Source organism: Ursus americanus, chromosome 16 (genome assembly GCF_024610735.1).
Source record: "Ursus americanus isolate L20-20 chromosome 16, mUrsAme1.1.p, whole genome shotgun sequence".
NCBI classification, from domain to species: domain Eukaryota; kingdom Metazoa; phylum Chordata; class Mammalia; order Carnivora; family Ursidae; genus Ursus; species Ursus americanus.
In genome coordinates, this window is record NC_142142.1 from 2584061 (window position 1) to 2608828 (window position 24768).

The following is a 24768-nucleotide window of genomic DNA, read 5'->3' on the forward strand; positions in this document are numbered from 1 at the left end:
CATCCCTGCCCCCAGACCTGAAGTGCATTTGCTTTGCCAGAGCCCAGTCCATGCCAAACCTCAGAGCCTTTTGTCTATGTTTCTAGTCCCCATGGCCTGAAACTGCTGCTAAACGACACTTAACGAAGCCAACTGGTTTCCATACAAATGTATGCCATCTAATTACAGCTGATCTTCCAGTACCGCCGCACCCCTGCATTCATCGCTGGTTGGTTCCCTTTAGAGATTGCTCCAAACCTTTCCCATGCTTCTCCAGCCATAAGCCCCACCATTTCTCCCTCTTCTCCTCAAATAACCTCTCCTGTTTAGTGAAAAGATATTTAAAAATAATCTGATCATTCGTTGAATTTACATCTTTTCTATTTCAAAGTTTCCCAGAATCATCTCTCATTCAAATCTCTTACATCCGTGTCTTAGAGCAAGCAAGCCCACAACTCATGTTGGGTTCTTTCCCCTTTAAGAATCACGCTGAAGCCCAGTAAGTTTCCAGGTTGCACATAAAAAGCGTATGTTCAAGGAGCAACGATTCTAGAGCTTGCCCTGGAATTGCCCCATCTGACCCACCTTCCTGTTGCTGACTCTGTCTCGTTCTCTACACTTCGTTGCATCCCCACACAGCTTGACGTCCAGGCTTTCAAGTTACCTCCCCAGTCAGTCAGTAGCGTTTGGCTGGGATCTCCGAATTCTGGTCCGGTTTCTCCCTCCGAAGGACGCCTACTCACCTGGTCCTAGGCTCTCCCTCACCTCTGTCCTGCCTGTGAGGAAGTTCCCACCCGCTCTGCGCCACACTAGGGCAGGACCATTAATCATCCACTCTGACAGGCATTTAATCTCTTTCACCATCAGCTCCCATTCCTCAGGCTATAAACATGATCAAATTTCTGACATTCGAAAGAACTTCCCCTCTTGACCTTGCCTTCCCCTGAAGCAACCGCCATCAACTCTCTTCTGCTCTCGCAAGGCAAACGCATGCTCTGTGTGCTGGTATGAATGTGCTCTTTCTTCATCCCCGCCCTCACCCCTTCACAGCCAAGCTCTAAAAGAATAATGTACCCTTGCTGCCTCTTCTTCCTCACTTTCCCGTCACTTCTCCACCAGACGTCTGCATGCCTGCAACCCAGCTTCTGCCTTCACCAGGTGGGGCACCGAAATAGTTCTGGTTCTAGGGACCAGTGTCCTAACTTTCAGATGCGACCTGTACTTCTCAGCTTTCAACCACATACCCTTCATCCACTGATCAGTCTAGATACTACTTTCCACCTCATCCTTGCGGTTTTCCTGATCTTTCTTTTTCTCCTCCGTCTCCTTTGCTAGCTGCTTTTACTCAGCCTGTGCCTTAAGAGAAAGGTTGTTGGCTCCCTAGCTCTCACGCTGAAGCCTGGAGTCCTCTCTGGATCCAGCCTTTCTGTCTGGGGCACCAAGGCAAGGCTCGGTCCCCACTCAGATCCACACGGTGGATCCGGCTGGGAACCTCTTGGAATCGTGCAGCTACAGTAATGCAGGGAGAGGTGAGGTGTGGGGAGGCAGGGGCTGGAGATAAGGGGGACAGGTTTCACCAGCTGCATGAGCTTCTGCTCTCCCAACTGTTTTAAGGTTGCCTATGGAGAGCACAAAGGAAGAGGAGGGGTGGTATGTGAGGCAGGTGACTGTTGTACTATGAAGCATCATAAAACTAGGTCATGAAACTTTAAGAAAAAACCCCCAATGAACAAAATTATCACTCACCCCTCTCGCTTCACCACTACCAGTAACCTCCTCCAGAAGGGCAAATCCATCTCCTTTCGTGGAGATGGAAAAAAAACTTACATCTCCGAGAGAACCGTCATTTCCTTTTTCCAAAGCTCAGTTTGAGACTGGAGCTGATAAAAAGAAGTGGCCTTTCCATTTGTTCTCTCCTTAAGGGGCCACATCTTGAAGCAATTACTTCCATCTTTAAGTGTGGAACACGACCCAGGGAGTTACTGACCAATGACAGAGGACTGGAGCCAGACTGGCAATCTGAAACCAGAAGGAAAGATTGGGGCCATGGAAAGACATGAAAAGAAAAATGCATTCCTTTGCCCTCTGAAGTAAGAGGCCTAGGCCGTGCCAGAAAGCTGCTTTCGTGAGTAACACCACAGAGAGGTGCCTGTAGTCAACCTGGGTTCGAGTCCAGACTCAGTCCCCACTAATGAAACCATCTCTCTGCGCCTCAGAACCCTCATCCTGTGAACAGAGGGTAAAGCACCCACTTCACGCGGTGGTACGGAGATGCGACATCAAAGATCAACTTGAAAAAAGCAGTTATTTCTGCCTCAGAAATCTCCCAGGGGGAGGGTTAGGGGATAACTAGCAAATCCCTGTTTTGCTCACTCGTGACTCAAGTGTCTTACCTCCTGAGACAGACTTGTGCTCCCACAGGACCGCGTACAGAGCTCTGTTTAATATTCTTTGTGAGACAGAAATCTCTCCTTAGAGGCGTTCTGGGAAATTTACCAGCCAGGTGCTGACGACACGTGGAGTTCACATGCCTGGACCCACTGTCCTTCACTCAACTCGAGGGCCCCGAATCCCCACGCTCAATGTCTTCAAACTGGTGATCTGTGACATAGTTCTGTTTTAACGAAACGGAAATAACCATCCTCCAGCCCTAAGAGGTGGGCAATGTAGAGCGCACACGGTCGTCCGCCTTCTCCACACATAAGAACACAGGTTTGACGATTCTCCCACATCGACGGTAAGAGGTGAGTCTACGGAAAGTCATGGGAACTGACTGCAAATCCCTGAAATCTGTCTCTCCACACCTCACCTAAAAGGGCAGCCAAAACAAGGAGGCTGCCTAACACCTAGGGCTCCAGGTCAGGTGGGAGGACTGAAATCGAGGCTGGTGTCCTTTAACGTTACCCCAAAGCAGGGGTGTGTCCTCACAAGGAGGTTTCATCCTTTCTTCCCCCCCATGTGGCTCCCCTAGCCTGTCTTCTTTTTGACAGTGCTCATCTTTGCTGCTCTTGACACTGATTACATCTGTAAATGGCTAGTCTCTGGACGGCGCTCCATTTCACTGCCAGCTCTGTGTAAAGTCCATTAACCACTAAGTAGCATCAGCTTCTTCCTTGAAGTCATCATCCTCTGGAGAAAGGTCAGAGGCTGAGGAGCGTGGTGGGAAGGACTCCAATGGACTCTAGAGGCCACTTCAGAAAAGCCACCAGGGACCTCAGTGCATCCACAGGCCACGGAGAACCCGCCCTATGACATAGAGTTTGTTGCCAGTCTGAGCTAGGTATGACAAGGAGGCCGCTGCTCCATGTCTGAGTTCCTGGGGTGCTAATACTGGAGAGCCCAGAGCACAGCCCTCAGAGACACTGCTAGGCAATGTCTTGACCTGCTCAGGAAACAGAAGGCGAAGGTCAGCCCCGAGGCCCAGACTACCCAGACCTGGGAAAACGAACCCAGGCTGTGGCCTCAGGAAGACCCATTTATAGATTTTCTGGAAAATGACTCTTTCTAATGGAGAAGGTTCCCTGGGAAATCCACACCTGTTCAGTGAGTCCGAGACCATACCTGAGTAGGTGCTTCCAGAGGCAGTCCCCAAAGATGCTCACAGCTGCCCCCTTGCCGCCCTGAATCTTGCAGAGGGCTTCAGACAAAGATTTTTGCCCTCAAATGGGTCCATCGTCTATGTGCTGCTCGTGTGGACCAGCGCGCGCTGATGCTATTTGGTCCTGCTTTGCCTGTCTAACCCCAAGGTCTTCATGCTCCTTCATTCTGGAGACCAGATGGATTAATGCATAGAAAAAAACAGATGGGGATCGAGAGATCAGCATTCAGCAGGGGCAGGTGGAGGGGTGTGAGGCTCATGAGTTGGGTGAGGCGCTAACTCCGGCCCGTCTTCGGCTCCTGGAAGGAGGCGGGCAGAACAGCTGTGGGGAGACATGGCTCAGTGGTGTTGCTGGAGCCTATGTAAGTAAGCACAGAGCTGGGGCTATGCTGTTGCCTTCGGGTTTCCGTAAGTCCTACGAGTGCTCCTGCCGCCAGGGGAGGGGGCAGCGTCTAGAGCAGGGGCTGCAGGTTAGAGGTCTGTGGGCCAGGCCTCACCTGCAGGTAAGCGTGGTGTGGTTTACACAGTCTTCTTTTTTTCCATTTAAATTAGTTGCCAGTATTTTTAAAATAGAAAGACTTATCTTTAAATCTGGATTTCCAGCCTCTTGTGAAAAAATGAGAATATCTAACAGCACTGGGCTTACGTGAACAGTCCGCTCAAGGCAAGCAGCGGCTGCCTCCTGCAGACAAGGCTACTCCGAGCCGGGAGGAGTGCTACCAGGAACAGAGTCCCCAAGGGCGTCAGTGTCAATACGCAGTTTGGTGAGAAAGGACCTCGTTCAGAGCCCCTCGGGCCTTGGAGCAAGAGGCTGGGCTTGGCTCAGGACAGGAACAGTCTCTGAGGGCGGGCAAAAAGAGGCAATTGTTTGCCTCCCTTCTCTGCCTCAGGGCTGGGAGTCTTCCCTGTTCCTATCACCAGAAGCCAAGAGCCCTGTAGTCCAGGATCTCACCCGCAGACAAGCAAGTCCGTGCCTGCCCCCAGTTCCCAGGACAGAGGCGAACGCAGTCCGAGCTCTCCACGGCACCGCCTCAGCACTGTGGGGCAAGAGTTAAGTGCCTTTTCAAACAGCATCAAGCACATCTGAGGAAAGGGTCAGCATGTGCTGACCAGAATGTTCAACCCGGGATTTGGAGTGGGGAACCCAAACATCTCCAGCTCAGGTACCACCAAGCACAGCAGACACACGAGTGGGAGCTGAGACCCAAATGGGTCCTATGACTAGAACCTAGAATGTGCCAAAAGTGAGTATTCCACACTCCCTTCATGTTATCCTTGAAAGATGGAAAGAACACAGGGAAAGTGATGAGCATAACAATAACTTGGTTTAGGGGCGCCTGGGTGGCTCAGATGGTTAAGTGTCCAACTCTTGATTTCAGCTCAGGTCATGATCCCAGTATCCTGGGATCGAGCCCCACATCCGGCACCTTGCTCAGTGGGGAGTCAACTTCTCCTTCTCCCTCTGCCCCTCCCCTGATTGTGTGCACCTGCGCGTGCTCTCTCTCTCAAGTAAATAAATAAAATCTTTAAAAATATATTAACTTGGTTAAGTTCAGGAAGATCTCTAAACCTGAGACGTGACACCTAAGGCCTACTGCACTCCAAATTCTACCAAGCCGCGACATCTACCTCTGTGCCTGGGACCTCACCCGTAACACAAAACAGATTTAAATACACAAGAAATAAAAGGTATCTGGGCTTAAGACTTTTTCAAAAGTCGAAAACCCAGTCTGTGGGCTGACGCCTAGAAGGACAAGACAGCTTGCCCAGCTGCCCAACATCGGACTCCCTGGCCCAGAGAAGCTGACAAGGGGGCAGAGCCTGGAAGAGGAGCCAGGGCAGGCAGTCAGGTGGCTCAGGCACCCCTGCAGCCAACTTTGACCCCTGACTACGGGGTTACCCACCAGGCACTGCCTTCCTGAAACATCAACCCTCTGACATTTTCCTGACACGCTTCCCTTCCACATTCAGATCTTCTTGGTCTTTGGGGTTTCGTAACACTCCATGGCCTTCCTCCCTCATCCCCACCTCAAAGCCACACCTTGTTCAGCCTTGAAAATACAGTCTAGGGGGCTCTCCCATCACTCTGTGTGAAAATGCTTTCCCACCGTTCAAGATCTTTCTATCAGGCTATTCTCTTTCCTGGTCTTCAAAAGAAAGATTCTGCTTGAAAAAATAAACTCAATTCCTACTGAGACTCAGATTTTCAGGGAGTAGGATGAGCAAGAGAAATGCAGGCAATTTAAATAGAAAAATCAAATGGAGCCAAGAATGTGGTAACTTATTAATCAGAGATGAAAAGAAAGCAAACGAGAGAGCAAACAGCTTCTGAGCTTTGGAACTAGTTTTTTTTTTTTTTTTTTTTTTTTTCTTAAGATACCTGCATAGAAATACTGACTTAAAAAAAAAAAAAGTTCTTCAAATGCACTCAAAACTAAGAAATACTTGGGAACCAAAACATTTATCCTAAGACCGAAGGTCAGACTCAAAGCTTGTGTTCATCACCATTCTACCAAGAAACAATTTGAATGCTGATCATGACAATAAAAAATGTTAGAGCTTTGGGGGAAAGACGTAAGCAGTTATCTGACTGAACCCATTTGTGTTCAGGGACTGTCATTCCTTAAATATTAGTGAACACCTCCTCCGTGCCACGCACTACAGCAGAAGTTACAAAGCATAAACCGTGATGACGTTTATGTGTCTATTTCCCAAAATAACTGAAAATGCAAGAAGGACTCAAGGACATTAGGTTGATCATCTTGACAGACCTCACAAAATTTCTTATCAGCTTCTCCACAGACTCTGAAAAGACTGAATCAAAATTCAACACCCCATCCTTTACAATAGGGTAAAACTTGTCAAGAGTAGAATGATTATCACACTTTACCCTAAAAAAAAAAGCTTCTAAGTGGCAGTAAGAAAATTATACAGCAAGATTTAAAAATGGGGAAAACGTCCCTCTGATGGGAAGCGTAACAAGATCAGAGGACTAACTGTATCCACGGCGGGAGCAGCTCTGTAAATTATATGCACGCCTGATACCAACGAGGACCGAAGGCAAACAAGGCACTGAAGAGAGTCATTTAAATGGTAGGAAGACAGCTAAATTTTTCATTTCGACAACCATTACACTGAGATAGTCTTTATGAATTAAACTCTATCAAAGACTACACAGAGTGGGGAGGGCAAGAGTGAGATGGGAAAGAGGCACCAAGAGAAGCCGACTGACTTTCTAACACCCCAGATGCCCTGGAGCTGCTGGCTGGAGAAGAGAAGGGTGACTTTGAACCTGAACGCAGGAGAAAGTGCCACCCGGGAATCTGTCTAACCTGCCCAACAGGTTATTCCTCTCAGGCCAGTCCTTCCTGCCCTCTCCTCCCTGCGACTCAGTTCGGCTGGTTTCACCTGCTGTATAAACACCACACACGGAGCGGCCCAGCCCACCTCCAGGCAGGATGGGGAAGTAAGCAGCGAGCGCCGTGACCTGGACACAGAACGTGACTTTAATACACGAGCTGCTTTGGAACCCGCGGGCCCTCGCGAGTGCGCATGCGCCCCCCCTTACCTGTTGAAGCATCTCTTCAGCGGCATTGAGTTTCACCTGGTGTCCTTCCAGACATACTTCCAGGTCCCGAATCTTCTCTCCTTGGGCTTCCACTTGGTCTGTGAGGACACTCACCTGTTCCAAGAAATAAAGCAATGGTGGAGGAGCAGAGAAGGCTCACCGGGACCTGTGAAACCACGCTGCCGATCCTTCCAGAGAGATGGCTTTTCTTTTTGGCAGGCGGCGGGTGGGGGGAGCGAGGGTCCTGGATGAGGAAAACTCCAGCTGCCTTCCTACCTTGCCACTGCCTAACTGACGCTGCGGCGTTTCCCTGCCCTGGACGCACTGGAGAGAGAAACACCCCGCGGTCAGGAGCGCTGCCTCTGGGCTGGCCTCCTGCTCCGCAGTCCTCTCGCAGAGCTGGCTCGGGCAGTCGGGACCTCCAGGCATATCTGGGCTGGCTGGCCGGGGCTCCTGCCACCTCGCCTGGAAGAGCAGGCCAAACTCCTGGGAAACTAACCAATGACCTTCCGTCTCTCATCAGGGTGTGAGGACTGCTCACCTATCAGGCGAGGCTTCTGAAGCAATTAAGGAATGTGGGATGTAAAGGGCATGTATTAGCACTGACAAAACTTGGCTCGGGGAAGGTGTTTGTGCCTCACAGGCCAAAACATGACTCCAAGTCATAACACACACCAGCCACACGGCCCATACAGCAGGCGGGGAAGTCCTCTACCTAAAAATCATGGAGAGATCTGTTGGAATTCATAAAAAACCCATTTAGAGAAAGTCATTTAAATTATGCCCTCAATACATACTGAGAAGATTTTCATAGGCTGCTCTCATAGCAAAGTGCCCCCAGATCCTCCTTTTTATTAAAAAGGAGCCTCAGAGCAGGAAGATGAAGAAAGAATGAGTGGCCTCCCCAAACAGAGAAATCAAGATCCTTTAGACACTTCGGGTTTTTAACCAATGGTGGAGTCATGGCCATTCACATACAGATTTTCCCAGTGATTTCTCAGTCTGTAATGGAATGATGGCCGGAGCGTGAAGGAGTTAGTGTGAATTCACTGCTGAGTGTTTAAATAGACTATCAATCATAAAGCTCCCTTTACAAAAGAAAAAAAAATCTCAATTAATACCGCTACTTTAAGCTTTCCATTTTTATATTCCCACATGATTAAAGAATGATTGGAACATATTCCTGGAGTTGATATGTAGTGTGCTAATATTCCACTTAGAGTCCCCAAAACAGGTGCCTTCGGTCAATTAGGCCCATCTTAACCCTTTGTGGTGGTGGTTTCAGCAGTCCTGGCTTTTAGAGCTACCAACCCCGTCTTCAAAAGGGTAGGATGGGGGGGCAGGGAGGGTAGCCTTTCAAAGCTCCCTGGATTCCAGAGTTTCTGTTTGGGAAGGATGTGTGAGGGTTAATCTGATTATGGGGATTAACACATATCATCTGCTCCACCCCTCGGAGCCATGTGCTGGGGGTACCTGGAGGAATAATCCCAGGTCTCCTGCACTCCCTAGCCTGCAGCCCAGCTGTGCGTAACACTCAGGATACACAGGGCTAAAACGTCCTTACCAACTTGAATACTCACTAGAAGGACCATGGAGAGGCCCAGAAAATTGGGACAAATGTATAAAGATCCTAGAATGTGACCTTTAATTAATAAAAGTAAATATTTTTTAGTCCCTACTACATGCTAGGCATAATTTTAGGCATTCGAGGGAATACAGAAGTGGTAAAAAAAAAAAAAAAAAAAGAGAGGGGGTGAAAAGCCTTACCTTAAAAAATTACATTCTCATGAAGATAGAAAAGATTTTGGTTTTAGTATATATGGTGCTGCAGTGAGCACGGAAGATTTGGGGTTTGTTTTGAACTTAGTCTGTAAACAAGTATTTTGTTATGTGTGACTTGCCTTGCTCCTCTACGAGGAGACCTAAGAAAACATTCTGGGCCACGTGCTTCAATTAATTCACTCTGCTGAGCTGCCTTGTAAGTTAAGGAAGAGGCTCTCCCGTGTTGAGGGGCTAACTAGCTCCGTGGGGCCACCACAAAACAGAGTGATCACCTAAGAGCGGCTCCCAAAGTCTGTTCACAAGCTCCTGGAATAGAAACCACTAGGATCCACTTCTGACTTCTGCGAGAAGCAGCTTCCCAATTGTCTTAGGACTGCTGCAATAAGGATTATTCAAGGATTCAGAATTTTTTTAAAAAACTGTGCCTGTCAAAGAGAACATCACCACATAGGACTTCTTTATTAAATTAAATTCCTTTAAAACAGGAATGTTCGTTCAGCCATGAAGGTTCCTGGTTCAAAAGTTTGCGAGATCACCCTGTTTGCTGCAAAAGTTTAAACTGGACACTGACTAGTCATGTCATTGGGATAGACTTTCAAATTACACATCCCTGAGGATACATGTGATATCATGTGCTATATAATCCGGCCCTCCTACCTGTCTGAAGGCAGCTCCCTACCAGACTTCTTCACAGTCACAAACTCCAGCCACATAGACCCTTGCTTGCTTCTTCCTCCACACCAGGCACACTCCTCGCTCGGGGTATGTGCTGGACTACCTCCTCTGCCTGGAATGTGCTTCTCCAGGCATCTGAGGGGCGCCCTCCCTCGCTTCCTTCAGGACTCCCCCTCTCATCTCAGGGAGGTCTCCTCTGATGACACAGTCCTTCCTTTGCCTTATTTTTCTCCACAGTATTTATCACTGCCAGAAACATTTTACGTACTGGTTTATTGTACACACACGTACACACACACACACACACACACACACACACACACACGCTCTGTAAGAACAGGGAGTTAGTTTATTTTCGTCACCATTACAACCCTAGCACCTAAAACCAGTGTCTGCCGAGTTGTGGGCACTCGAATCTTTTTTAATGAACAAATTATGGAGAAAAAAAAATCCCCGAAGATGCAAAATTATATAACTGTATGCTTGGTCTGAGCTTAATTTTTTTTTAAAATAGGGTCAGGACAGGGGGAAAAAAAAAGTCTAGAAAGAAAGGTCAAATGTTAAACTCGTTTTGACTGGATTTCCAAAGTTCCTAAAATAATCATTTATTACTCTTACATTCATAAAACGAAGTAAAAAGGTGAAGTAGAAGGACAAAAACCAAACGTATGGCAGCCTCTTCACTCCAGTGCTCTAAGCTAAAGCCCAGTCTGTGGAGGGTTCCAGAACCCTACCTGCCCGCTCTTCTGTTTCACTACCAGTCCAGTCTACCACCATTCAAAAGCTTTTTAATGAGCCAGGATTGGAATAGTCATCTTCTTATTCTCCAAATCAACAATCACAGTGTCTGATACATACCAGACAGCGAACAAATGCTCGATTTACGCATCTGAGAGCTAACATAGCCACGGAACCCCATCACAGCGACAAGCCTCACATGAGAAGGCTCAACACTATGTCTTGCCAAGGAACGTGAGTTTTCAGAACAGAAAATGTTCCTTTGACTATCTTTCTCCATAAAAAGTTTTGGCGTTCCTCTCTGAGAAGCAAGAGAGTCATCGAAGACTCATTAGCCCATGTTACCAGCTGCAGGGCATTTGGCCTTAAAGGGATCAGTCTAGATCCAGCTCCAGATGATTAGGGCCGGATCCAGTTAGCATCCACCCTACGTCCATACCACTCAGGGCTGTTCTATTAGAGACAGGAAGACACATCTTATCTCCCTTACAAGGCTCTGGGCTCCTAAAGGACAGGGCCTCATTCATCAGCCTGGCCACAGAGCTTCCAGTGTATGGAAGAAGTGGCTACTCAGCAGTACAAGATGAATAAGTGAATGCATTCACAGCCCCAAGGCCAAGTCCAGTTAAGCTGTGCCTTCAGTTACTTTCTGCTTTGTTTCAAGAAGAGTCTTTTTAAAAACATACACTTTTGGAACAGAATAAATCCAACAGAAAAAACCTCTTGTGCTTCCCTCCCACTTAGGGTACGTACAGAGTTGGAGTTAACAGGATAAGCTGTTTCCCATGAAAATAGACCCACCTGTAAAATGAGGGACTCCTTATCTCCTTCTAGACGCGCCAAGCGTTCCTGGTACGTCTCATTACTAGCAGCACCTTGGTGATTTACCTGGGACTGAAAGGGGGAAAAACAAAGCACACACTTAAAAGGCTGGAAAAACATCTCACCAACTTCTAAATGAAGTACGCAATTTGTGAGGACAGTTTCGCTGGTTGCATGTGCAAAACCACCCACCTAAACAGGAAACCACAGGATTTCGAAACTACTACGAGGAGGACCATTGATAGGTGTGCCCTGAAAGCTGGCCAAACCACCCCCTGGATGACCTCACCCTTGGCCGGGAGGGCCTCGATGGAACTCCAGACCCAGCGATGCTCGACTTGACTGGGCACGTCGGGTCCGCTGTAGGTGGAGGCACAGCCTGCCAGGGGCACCAACAGCAATGAGTCTACTCTTTGAGAGGGCCAGGGAGCTGGGACCACTCACCAGGGAACTCTGTGGGAACCAGTCCCGCACAGATCTCAGTCTCTCCTAACTCTCACATGAGGGTTCTGCAGAGCCAAGGCACCCCTCCCAGCACGGAGGCCCGTCTAGAGCACTGCAGGGAGCCGGAGGCTGGGGGACACCAGCCACAAAGCCCTTCATCCAGTCACACGTCCCTTCCAGGACTGGCCAATCCCTCCCCTCCACTAGGGCTCCAGCAGCCAGGCTGGCATCCCCGTGTGCTTGCTTCTCTCAGCTCTAACACTGCAGGAAAAGGTGGACCATTGGAGACCCCAAGTGACAGTCAGAGGGACCTCAAAGAGCTAACAGGAAACAGAGTATCCAGAAAACGGAAAACAGAGGAGAGGGAGAAGCTGTGAGTTGGCAGATGGGAGGCAGAATTTATAAAATGCCCTGAGCAAGAGACAGGAGGCTGCAGGCACTTTTTGGGTGTGTCTGACCTGGTTGGAGGCAGGGAGGAGGGAGAGAGGTGGCTGCTAATGGCACTGAATTGGCCCAATGCCATCAACACTCCCTTCCTCCATGCTTAATGGAAGGCCGAGACCCAGAAGCCCTGAGTAGGCCATTCAGGGGTTTGGCAGCCCGAAAAAGCAGATCTTATTGCTAAATGGGTAAGTGACACTCACCATAATCTGGGCTGGTCCAGAGGGCTAAATGAGGGAGGGTTATGAGGCAGTATCCTCCATTCCGAAGGCAAGTTACGGCTGTGCAAAGGAGTGGGTCAGAGAGGAACCCAGGTACAGAGGCCCGGAGTGGCTCCCTTCTCCTGAGCCCGTTTCCCATGTTCTGACCTTCAGAATGGGCTTGCCAACACCCCCTCCATGAAGAAGGGGCACCTCCTTCCTTCCTTTGTCCTACCCCTTCCCCAGGGCACACCAGGTAAGGGCAGGGGACAGAGCCAGGCCCAGTCCTGGGACAGAAGCAGGGACCGCATTCAAGCCCTGGAGTGTCACTTGTGAGAAAAGCACCTGCCGTTGGAGGTGCGGGGGGGGGGGGGGGGCAGCCCGGGCGCCGGTTTCCAGGGCAGCTGTGCCAGGCACAGGCTCTAGGCCGGCCAGGCCACAGTGCCCACCGCCACACCACTGCCCTTGGCTCCCAGTCCGCATCTTGTTCATTGTTAGGGAAGCTCCTTCACACCACAGACAAAGGGCCTTCACAATCACAAACGACTTCTTTGTGTGGATGGCAGTTGACTGTTGTGACGTTAATTCTGCTCCTCACATGGTCAAACTCTGGCGAGTATGCAAGGATGTAATTATAACCCATGTTTTCTCCGAACCTCAAAAGACAGGAAAGTAATTGCTACCAGCAGGTCAAGTGCTTCTCTGTGGAATAACTCACACGCTGGTGAGGAAAGGACCCCCGCCCCCACGGGCAGCTGTGCGTGTCTGGCCCCAGGACCACAGTCAGCACGTGTGAGGGGCCGCCCGGCACGGCCAGCTGCCCCTTCTCCGCAGGAGGTTGAGGACAGGCTCCGGCAGGCCAGCGTGCCACCGTGCCTCAGGCCAACTGAGCGCAGTACGCTCCTCACGTTATAGGGCTACCCATACAATCACCCAGAGACGCGGCTATTTTTACCAACCGACCCAAAACCAAGCTGATGTCATAAGTTAACACATAAAATGTGTGCCATAGAGTCTGTGAACAGATGCTAGCCGTGGGTTAAAAAGAAAAAAAATCTGGATCCACTCTAGCAGCCAATGGGAAAAGCAAAACACAGTGAATTACAAGATGCACTGATGAGTCTGGTGAATGAACTCAAACTGACTGCCTAGGAGAGACGACTCTTCCTACAGAACGGAGAAACTTCAAAGTTTTCACAGAGACTCAGGGCAGTGGGGTAAACATCCAACATCCGTGATGCTGTCCTCCCAGGACACAGAGCCCAGCAGAACTCACTGCTTTCTGGGGCTACCCTCTAGGTCAAAGGTTAATGGATCCCATGGGCCAAAGGCAAAAGAAATTCAATGCAGACCAATCCCAAGTGGCCCAAGCACTTACTCCCGCTCAGCAAGGCCAGGTGCTGTTGAGAGCACTTTACACGCCCTAACTCTTTTAATGCTTCCCATAATCCTCTGAGAGAAGTACTATTTTGCAGATAAAGGAACCGAGGCACAAAGTGTATGAACGAGGCATAAATGGATGTTTTGCCTAAGTGACTCTGCAGTAAATTAGTAAGTTTTCTGTTATGGCTTAATTGAGGAGATCAAGTACAAATTTTGTTTTATATATAGGAATTGTATGAAACTTCACTTAAAGTAAGGGTTGAAAACGCTGAACCTGTGTCCATTAATAAGGGAGTGGCTAAATAAACCCCGGTACATCCACGCTGCGGACCATCTGTGGCATTTCCAACACATCAGGCAGACACTTAGGAACCATCACAATAATAGAAGACATATTGGATAGTGAGAATAGCAAGATCCAAAGAACTGTACAGAGTGATGTTAGAAAACAATACCATAGGGCTCCATGGGCACAAGACACATGCATGAAAATAAATGGACCCAGTGTCTGGAAGGCTACACAGCAACCCTAACAGTGCTCTCTTCTGAGGAAGTGTCTGGGCTATGGAAAGCTGGGGGTGGGAGGTTCGGTCAAGGTGGGCTTTTATTTCAACCATAACCATTTTTGTAAGAAGCTCAAGTATTTTCTTGAATAAATAAAATACATTTTAAAATCTAGAAGCACTGTTTGAGTACCTACAATGATGGCTCCTGGTACTTCTTTCCTCCCACAGCAGCCTTGAAGGACACACCCTCTCCCGCCAGGCACGCTGGTCCATCAGGACACTATGCTCCTGGCAGGAAGGCACCTCCCTTGCCCCAAATCACTGTTCGAGAGTAACAGCACACTCCCCTCACGTTCAGTCTGCCAAAATCACCACTGTTCGCTAGCAAGCTTCCGAGAGGTGTTAAACAGCAGTGAAACAGAGACAGTGTCCTGAACACAAGTCTGCAGTATCGCCTTCCCATGCTTTTCCTGACACGCTGAGCCAGGTCTTCGCAATCTAGATAAGATCGATAACCTTGAAAACTGCAATCCCGTAGAAAGGCACAGACCAGGATAAAACACCGTCTCCACTGAGCACAGAGCCAAGAAGAGGATTATTTTAGAATTATCTTGTTGAATGCCAATACTCATCGGCCAAAGGTGAGGAATTTCATTAGGGCAGAAAAGGCAGGTGGTTATGAAAATGTCATTCCGGTTACTCAGAAACATGTTTAAGGAGAGTTGAGACCCAGCTCGGTTTTTGTCCTACTTTAAAAAGAGCTTGTTTGTCCAAGGGTATACCGGTTTCCCTCATTCTAACAGTGAAACTGCAATAGAAGCTCAGATCAGTTTGGAGATTGTCCATCTGGATCCCCGAGTGGCTCAGGTCTGGGAGTCTCTGAAATGCTTGCCCACGTTCTCTAGGAGGTAAATCCATGATAGAGTAGCTGCCCAGCTCTCCGTGCGTGAGGTCAGACTGAGAGACCCATGCTGGAATCGCACCAAGGGAAGACAGGTCGAATTCTGACGGGTGCTACGAGCTGAATTTCTATTCCCCCACACTCCAGCATGGCAGGTGAACTTAAACGAGTTCTACCCTCTTCTACTCCTTCAAGGATGCCCATCCCGGTGAGGAGCAAAAATGACCTCTTGTTTATATTCAACTAACGAGGTGATCCCCAAGGCTAGACCCGTCTAACAGGTCACCAACGTGCTAGCTGGGATATACATCTGTTTGATGTTCTCTTCTGTTTTGATGGTTATTTCTACAGATGTGACAGAAGAAAATGGATCTTCTCATTCAAATGTTCTATGGTCAGATCTGCTCCTCAAACTATAACCAAGGTCAGTTACCTGATACATCGTGTGGGGCCAAGGAATCTGTGTATTCTATGGAGGCGGGATGGGAACTACAGATGGACATTTCCATGTCCTCTTGCATCTTGACCAAAGAATGCCACAGTGGAACATGCTTCCTCTCTCGTACCACAGAACGGAAGAGATGTGGAGGTCTTCTTGCACGTATGTTGTCAATAACCGGGAAACTTCAGCCTAGATTACTGAAGCCAAACCACCTTTGCCTTTCTCAAAGGTTTGCTCTCAAGAGTCTGGGAAATCCATGCTATAAAGCCCAGAATTCTCGAAGGCATATAGAAGACACAGTCCATAACGGTCAGATCAAGGTCTTCCTGAGGCCTTGACAGTGATGTTTCTGAAAGTCCTCAAGAACAGAAAAAACACAGCACCTTGACTCTTGCAAGGTTAATGGATTTCTAGAAGACCCCAAATGCTACTGCTGCCAGGGCTGAGCAAGCCTAACACACAGCTCCAACAATCAACGGTCTAAGGTGGGGCTACTTTCTAAGCTATTCTTAAGCAGAGAAGAGAGGCTTTAGGATGATGTAGCAGCCATGCAGGGTGTTCTGTGGTTGGGGTCATAGAGCTGATTGTGAGAGTTAATCAGCCTTAGTGATTAGGAGAGCAGGGAGGGGGTGGAGAGAGAACTGTGTGTGTCCAGGAAGGAGAGCACTGGCCAGGAAGATTCCAGCATGGATAGTCTCTACAGAAACACAAGTCTGGGGCCAAACAAGGAGACTAGCCTAATGTAGACTGAGTCCTGCCTTCACCTCTCCCACAGGTCAGTGAATAAGGAGTTTACTCTTGATAAGTTCCTCATACACTGAGAGCTGAATGCCAGCAGACACAAGAAATAAAGTAGGCCTTCCATATCTTGGCGGGGGGCGGGGCACGGCATTTTAATTAGGAATGAGATTATCCAGGGACATTTAAGACCTAAAAAAGAACTACCATTAGTTGTAAAAACAAAACAAACAAACCTCCAGACTAGTCAATTTTCCCCTTGCTTTCTCGATCAGAGGGGGGAAAAATGAAGATCAATACAGAGAATTCTTCTACACCCTACATTCTCCTGTCCGTCCAACCAGAATAGGCTGGATCATCAGCTTTACTGTAAGCATATTGCACAAGTGAGGGCTGCCACCTTCTTAGAGATACTCTCACCCCTCCCAGCCACCTGATGCAAGCGTGAATGGTCGCATCCTTCCTCAGAAATTTTAAACTTGGGAATAGAAAATGGTAGTGGTTGTGCTGGAAGGTTCTCAGGTTTGTCAGTAGCCATATCTTCATTCATGTGGATGAAGAAGATTTGCACAGGAGTCAGCTAAGAAGCCAACATGCATGGAAACACAAACAAAAGCCAAGAGACTGGTGGTATTCTCATCTCTGGCTCGTGTGGTCTAAAGGCAACAATATATTTCTGCTTTCCCTTTGGTTCCCTCTTAACCTGCACCGGTTCAAACCGAGTTTCTGTTGCTTGCAATCAAAAGTCCTGGCCAATGCATTTGTCTCAAAGGGTGATAAATCAACTGACCTAATTTACTCCTTTGGAAACAAGAAAGAATTCCTGCTATTTGGGGAAAATACTAAGTTACAAAGAAATTCTGCCTACTGTTGACTTCTTGAACTGGCAGTTGAAGAAAGAATGGTCAGTTCTGAGCCAACTATAGTTAAAATCAGGATCGTCATTGAGGGCCAACAGGGATCTACTCTGTGGCACAGAGTGTGTCTGTGTGGGATGTACTGGGATAAAAATGGCACCCAGTCTCCTTCATGTGTGAAAGGGAGGATTTCCTATCCATCATCTGTTGGTCTCCATGATTTCCCATGTAGAGCAAGAAGGTTAAGGAAGGGAATGTTACAAGATGCAACAGCCCATGGGTATCCACTGCGCATGCATGGTGGGGGATGGATGGGGGGGAGATAAAAATAAGTGAAAACACAACAATAAACAGGAAGGTAAAGTAGGGCTAAGAGGATGAATGGGAAACGAATAAATGAAGGGTGATAAGAAAATGAAACCACCTAACCACCACTTAAGAAGTTATGTTGAAAGACTCGTCCTACACAGCTCAACAGATGTGAAGTCTGGGAGCTGGGAGGCCAGGTGCTGTGGGTCCCCTGTACCCACCCTTTGCCCACCTGGAATTCAAGGAAGGGGATCCCTGGACACTTTGCTGTGGGGCTTCCAAGTGCACATACAGAATTCCTACAGCCCCCTCCTACACAGGCAGGACCTCTGCAAAATGGCAGCTAAGAATGGCTAGGAGGCAGGGCTGCACTAACCATGCGTGATCTCATTTCGGGTCTTGCCCTCATTTCAGGTCTTCCCAGCCTTTAAATGGAGAAAGTTCTACCTCGCAGAGCAATCAATGAAGACGGTCAGTTAGGTCACTAAACACAAAAAGAATACAAGTACAGAATGTTCTTTATAGAGGGATTGCTCTAGTATTTCCAGTTCTTGAATGATCGTGGAAATATGGAAATAATTTAAACGGCATTGTTTAAGCTAAAAGACCAAAGTACAGTTAGAAGCAGTTCCTCCCTTATACTGACTTTTTTAATTAAGTCATTCTTTTTGTGCAAGAGAACAAAAAGGCAATGTTTTTGATCAGGACACCGATGGAGCATCTGTAAAGATCTGTACAAACAGCCCAAGGGAACAATAACCAAAATACTTTGGTTGGGAAGAAAAAAAAATGCCTAAGTGACAACACAGACCCCACCGCTAACCAAGCGCTCTGGGATCATGCTCGTGGAGTAAACAGCTGAGGACGTGTTCATTTCTCCGTCATCCCCGAAAAGATGCCCATGTTCTGAGTCAGATCTACAGGACCACAATTTCTTCCTCGTTGTGAGCAGTTTACTCCGTGCTCTACGGAGTACGTGCTACACACGTAATAAACGAGCATGATGAGAACTTCAATAGCTAATTAATGACCGATGATAAAAACTTCAATGTCTTATTTCTGTTCCAATCTGGAAGTCAGGTCCCACTTAAGTTAGACATGAGCGTGCCAGCCGCATCAGCCCTGGCACCTTCTTCAGAGCCATCACCCTCTGACTCTGATGGCTCGTTAGATTCCATGATGCTTGCTCACTCTTGGCCTGGCCTCTCCACTGTAGCTTGGCCAAGGGACAGCCATGTTAGGTCTCTGCGGAGTTCTGGATGGAGTGCTTAATGCCAGGGCCGGGAGCCATGCAGAATCCCCGGGAGGGTTCTTTCACAGCCCGGCCAGCCTCTGCCAGGAGAGCATGCCCTCCGCGTACGCGCTCTGGTCCACTCCCAGGGATGCGGGGTGGGCCGCTTCTGTAGCAATCCCCTGACTGGTACACGCTAGGGGACCTCCCGTCAGCACCTCACTTCTCTGAACATGGGGAAAGGCCTGGTTCTAGAACAGTCAAGTTGGGGAGATAAGAGGTCACATGGGGGTATCATCTGGTATGCAAGCAGGGGGTGTGGGAAAATCCTAAGGCAGTCGGCTCCCCAGTGTGACAGCTCTAGCCATCAGGGTGTTCTTCAGAGCCAATAGCTACTTCTCAGAGCTGCTGCCCTGGGGTCCGAAATACATCTGCCCCCCCTCTTTTGACAGAGAGATCTACAGTCTTCAGCGTGTAAAGCCCTATTTCCTTCAGTGCTTCTACGAAGCTGTGAATTCCAGTTCCCTCAGAATCCTGGCCACAGTTACTGTGGGACATATACTGTCCCAACCAGTCAGATCATTTTATAGGATGGTCCCTTGCTTGTAAACACATGGAGACTTTGAACAATGTGCTGGATAAGCCTTGGTCTCAGATAAGTCTTGGGACGGCTCCCCCTTCTTTAGTCATTAGAAATGTAGATGACATGTGTTTTTAGCTTAATAAGAAAACAAGAGAAAATGTGTAGTATTTCCAGGCTGCCTGGTCAAGGGGATTTTATCAAATCCAGAAAACCAATTTCAAGTGAGCCATGGCTGCAGGCACAGGGGAGACATCGGAGTCGCTAAAGCTAGTCTTCAAGCTCAGAAGTACCACTCACATACCAAACTGCTTAGAAACTTGAAAAATGCAGACCTTAAAAATAAGGGGACAAAAAAAAAGTAAAAATAAGTGGATCCTAGAGGCTGTACTCAATTCCTGTTACATAGTTCAGGTTCTCTATCAGGGAGATTGAGCGTAGGCACTGCTTGTAAATAAGAAAATCTCCCTAGATTTTTTGGTTAGGGAATTAAAGGATTTTCTGGCAGTTCTTATAAAAACAACTGTTCCCAGGACCCGTTCCACCTTTTCTAAGCAAAGAAAAGTCAAGCCAGTTTACTATCCTTGGCACAGAGTTAAAGAAGTTTCTTCCAAATGCAGCGTGAGTGGAGTGCAATCAGATCCTTAACTACTAGGAGTCCAGTGAGAGAGATCTATCCTGACCTTGACCTCTTTATGCCCTCTACCTTTTGGTTTCAATTGGAGGATAAGTGTTGCTAGTAGAGTTGTCACTGTCAAATGATCTAAATGACCACCTTCAGGGCAATGCAACGCCAAGTTCATAAGCGGCAAGCGGTCTGGTTGTGACTAAATTTCCTGGAATTGCATGTTCTTCATGCATCTATTCAACAACTCAGATATTCCTGAATACCTACTAGGCGCTACTCCGTGCTGAACAAATGATTCAGTCCCCACCCTCAGAAGGCTCTGTAGTCGGACAGTGAGACATGATAAATACAGTCATAGAATAAGCCGCCAGCAGTGGCACAGGAGACGGGCGAATCGATTATACCGTCAAAGGAGAAGAGAGGCTTTACAGTGAATGAGCTGAATGAAAACTACGAAGGAATCTCCCCAGGAGAATGGGAGACCAGGATCTCTGGAAAGTCTTCCCAATACAGAAAGACTATCCATAAAACCAAGACAATCACTACCCTTCGGACGCTCTGGCTTCTCAGACTAACCCAGAAAACAAAAGATCCCGTGAAGACCGTCTCTAGAAGCTGCCCGGGCAGGGAGCTGGTGTGCTGCACATGAAAGCTCCTACTGCTCACCCTGAGGAGGACCTGGAGTGAAAGAAATGCATTTCATTTACCAAGATCTTGTTCCAAAATTATAGCCTTGGGTAAGCTTGGTCCTTGCCAAGTTCTCCTGACGAGGTGTCTGGATACATCAGGGGCCTACAGCACTGGGCTGCAGGAGAATCCGTATTCGCAAGTGTGCTGGTATCTTGTGAAGGGAGGACAGGAAAGCCAGGGGGAGGGGACACACGGGAGGTTCTTCAAGTGCGCACTTCCCTCATCTTGCCAATACCAACAGACGCACTGGCTCTTTGTGATTAAAAACATTTTCGGGGACAGAGGGGCAGCATCAGGTGCTGGGGCTGGAGTGGAGAGGGTGCTGTGACTGGAGACACCAGAATGAAATGCCCAGTGCCTCCTCCTGCTGAGGAGCCAGCAGTCAAGTCGGCAGGAGAGAAAGACCCAGAGGTGGAAAACACGGGATGAGCTGGAGGGCCGAAGTGAGGAACGGGTCCTTTGGGACCCAAATGGGAATGAATTCTGGGGAAGACGGATGGAAAAAGTTGGTTGGGAACTGATGGCAGGAAGAACGTTATAGAAGGAATGTGAAGAAGTCATGAGGGACCTTGGGCGGTGCGCGGTGGGCCTGGGAGTTGTCAGGGAGACGGTGAGTCTTCAAACCACTCTTTCAAGCTTCCTGATGGTGAAAGGCAGGCAAGTTATCCAGCGGTGTGGAGAGGCAAGTACAGGGTCAAAGACAGTCTTGATTTGTTTTTCCCTAAGAATGGAGGAGAAGCATTTTCTGCCAAGGACAGGGACCAGCAGGCGGGGCAGAGGTGAGAGAAGAAAGGATCGGAGGAACGAGAGGCAGTGGAACCAGGCTGGGTCAGGAGGACAGGATCCCGAGGTAGCCTTGGCCCATGAAACAGACGTTGAAAATGTTGGCTGTGAACATAGTTACATTTTGTAGTGAAGGGGAGAGAAGAGGAGAGCTTCCTCTACGGGTGGCTCTCCCCGCTCCCTGAAAGTGAAGTGGGTGGTGACATCAGCTGAGATGGGAGCATACAGTTGGGGACAAATGGAAAGGTGTGAAAGGGCTGACACAGAGATGGAAGAGGGAAGAATGCAGGGAGGAGCCCGGGATCCCCAGGCACGGCTGCCAGCCCGCTACCAATGGCTGTGCTGTTCTGCCGTATCCACAAGCTATTTAGCAAAGGGCCCTGGTATGATGTCACCTTGTTAAACCCTGCTGGGAAAGAGGCCTGGGGGCCTCTCCAAGAAGCTGACAGACAGGACTCACAGGTGCCAGAGGTCAGAGATGGTGGAATTCTAGCTCCTCAATTATACCGAGGAATAGGATGCTTGGGCACGTTGGGTACATCGGCTAAAGAGGGCACGTACCTACAGGAAACTGCAAACAGCTAGAACCCTTGAGTGACCATACCCGCTGTTACCTGACTCATGGTCTTGGAAAAGCTCTCCACCCAGAATCATGGTGGAGCCCACGACTATGGAGCAACCAAAGGCTGATGGTCCAGATCACTGCCACCATAACGAATGCCTGCAATGAATTTTCTCAGCACTTTCCATATATCGAATTATCTATCCATATTTTACAGTCAAGGAGACCGAATCCCTGGGGGGTTAAACCAATCACCCAAGGTCACATGGACAGGAGACGTGAGCCTAAGGAGCTGGATCCAGGATCCCTGCTGTCAGCCCGTAGGAGTGGCTTTCAGAGGCTGCTGCCTACGTCTCCCCCTTGCACTGCAGTCCAACTTGAGTGCAAGGTAGTCAAGGTCTGGAGCTCGGATGCCTGTGTGTCTGTCCTGCGGCTCTTCTGGCCCAGGCCACTGGAACAATCACTGGAGTACCAGATGACACAAAATAAAGTCACCCATCAGCAGCTTGAGTTCATTCCACATTCTACTACAGAACCCAAGCTCATTGCAGAGGGGACCCACGGTAATTCCCTTTTCTTTTGTGACTGCAGCCTGGAAGCTGGCATGAACACTGAATGTGCTAGAAACCAGCAACAGTGTGAAGACGCTGACAGTGGTGGGATTTCTGTTCCTGGGAAAATAAGCTCCACACAGAGGGCAGTGGGTGGGCCCCGCAGACCCTGCCTGGAAGTATTTTTGGACACTCTTTCATGACTACGTGGGCTGGATCCACTGATCTCAAAGCAGGGCAGTTGTGAGCCGTTGGTGAGTCAGTCAGGAACCAAAGAGCTGAGGGGCAGAGGCCCTCTGGATGCTTGCAGCACATTGCCTTGTCCCTGGGCTCTCTCTGTTGGCGAGGGAGCTGAAGGAGCAGCTCCAGTCAGCCTTCGCTCAGCAGCCACGGCCAAGCCGGCCAGAGCCAGCAGCTGCTGGGAACTCTGGTTACTCCCTGTGGGCCGGGTCACAGCTGCCTCTTTCAGGTCTTCAGTTCCAGACCTCGACGTGGTACGCAGCAAGGGGCCGAGAGCTGGAGAGGAACGGACTAGCATGTGCTGCTAGGAGAGAACCCAACTGGCCCCACCGTTCCCCCTTTGGTTCCCACCTCCCTCACAGTGGCCAGAAGCAGACATTAGCTTACCTGACCCGTGCAAAACCTGTCTGCGGCTGGCACTATTACCTTCTTATTTCAGAGATGAAGAAATCCACGGCGGGTCACAGGGCTAGCAGGTGCGGCAAGGCCAAGATTCCAGTGCGGGCCTTACTTCAAACCACGTGTTCTTAATTACAACAGTACATGGTATCCCATCCCCCAAAGGCCACAGAACAATGTCCCCTTTTTCTGAGCCAATGCTTCCCTGCTAGCTCTGTGTCTCCTTGCCTACAGGCATCTCCCCCGTTGCCCCCAGATTCAGAGACTTGGTCTTGCTCCGAGACCCTGCCCTCCCAGGCTGGTCCTAAGGGCCAGGGTTTCTAGTTTGTGCCCCAGGTCACCCCTCATCCATCTCTTCTAGAGTCACCCCTTCTGCATGGGAAAATGAAGGAGATAGTGTTTGTACCTTCAAAACCCTGGGCCAATTGAAACCCACTCTCCAAGCCACTTCGGCTTGAGGACAAGCGGGAGAAGGGAGGTGTGAGCCGGGCAGATGGGAGGAGCCCACTGCAGGGATGGGGTCAGCGAGGACTGCTGGAAAACGAGCGCCTTGATGGCGTCACATGAAGTGGGTGGCAGTGAGGAGGGCGTTGGGCATAAGCCCAGAAAAGGGAGGGAGCACACGCGGAAGCTCAGAGTAGATACAAAGGATGAGACTAAAAAGATAAGTTGAGGCTGGGTTGCAAAAACTCTCAAAGGTCACACAGGCAGGTGAGCCTGGCTTTCTTTTCCAGACTAAAGGCAAGTCCTGGGAGCTCAGGATTAGGGTCACAAGATGAAGGGATTTTTTTTTAAGGGGATTTAAAAGAGAAGAATCTGGCAGTAGTGTTTCGGGTAGAGATACCTGATTATTCTTCCTAGGTCATATGCTTTGTGCTTTGTTTTTAATGATCCTTAACTTTCTAGAAGTAGAAGAAAAATATCTGTTTTGCTAGGAGTCATCCCAGTGGTTTCTAACGTCTCCCTGCTTCGAGCTTCCCTCAGCTGACTTGCACTGTGCACAGGAGCCAGCCTGCACAGCCTGGGTCTCAGGACAAAGGGCCTTCTGACATCGCGGCACATGCAAAATCAGTTCCTCTACAGACAGAACTTGGGCACGAGGTGTGGGGTCTGAGCCACTGGGATGTGCGCCGATGGTCCCAGGCACATCACAGCTGGAAGACCTGCTGACTTAACAGCTTCGTCTGGATACATAGGGAAACAAACTCAGTGATGGGAAGTGATGGCAAGTGCACTCCTCCCCTATTTTCCCCCAGAATCTCCAGTGAAGGCTTTTGAATGCTTCAGATAATGGATCCAAACCTTTGCCAAAATTTCTGGACCCCTCAGCGCACTCTCCGCTGGCTGCAGCGCCCCCGTCCCAAAGCGGAGCAGGAGCTGAGCACACACGGCATTTCTGCTGGGTTCTAAACCAATAATTTCCTACATGTTTGGCAAAAGAGAGGAGGAAAGAGAACTGGCCTGGGGGACAGAAAGCAGGGTTCAAGGTCAGGCTGCACCACAAGCAGCTCTAACACTAATCATCACGAGGTCCTTAGGCTCTCCGGGGCTTTGTTAAATGGAGGGTTTGTACCAGTTGGTCCCAGTGTGGCCCCAATGCTCTAGTTTTGTGCAGCCGCCTTACTTTTCACACCACGGCTTGCCATACACCACATCCCAGCGAGTAATTTTCCTAAAATACAAACTGGATTCCCCCCATGTGTCCCAGGTCACTCTCCTGC

At 49.0% G+C, this 24768-nt stretch overlaps 1 protein-coding gene across 18 annotated transcripts in view; it reads right to left on the bottom strand.

Annotated features, from left to right (window-relative positions):
* The window catches only part of PPFIBP2 (PPFIB scaffold protein 2), a 166985-nt gene that overhangs the window by 56446 nt on the left and 85771 nt on the right, over positions 1 to 24768 (bottom strand). For 17 of the 18 annotated variants that reach the window (XM_087868064.1, XM_087868062.1, XM_087868063.1 and 14 more), the window contains 2 exons: positions 11142 to 11234; positions 7146 to 7259 (listed from right to left, as the gene is read on the bottom strand). In XM_087868064.1, the coding sequence (XP_087724190.1) occupies positions 7146 to 7259; positions 11142 to 11234 (207 nt within the window). Of the gene's footprint in view, positions 1 to 7145; positions 7260 to 7421; positions 7764 to 11141; positions 11235 to 24768 lie in introns of those variants that run through there. The other variant, XM_087868067.1, reaches the window with a different exon arrangement.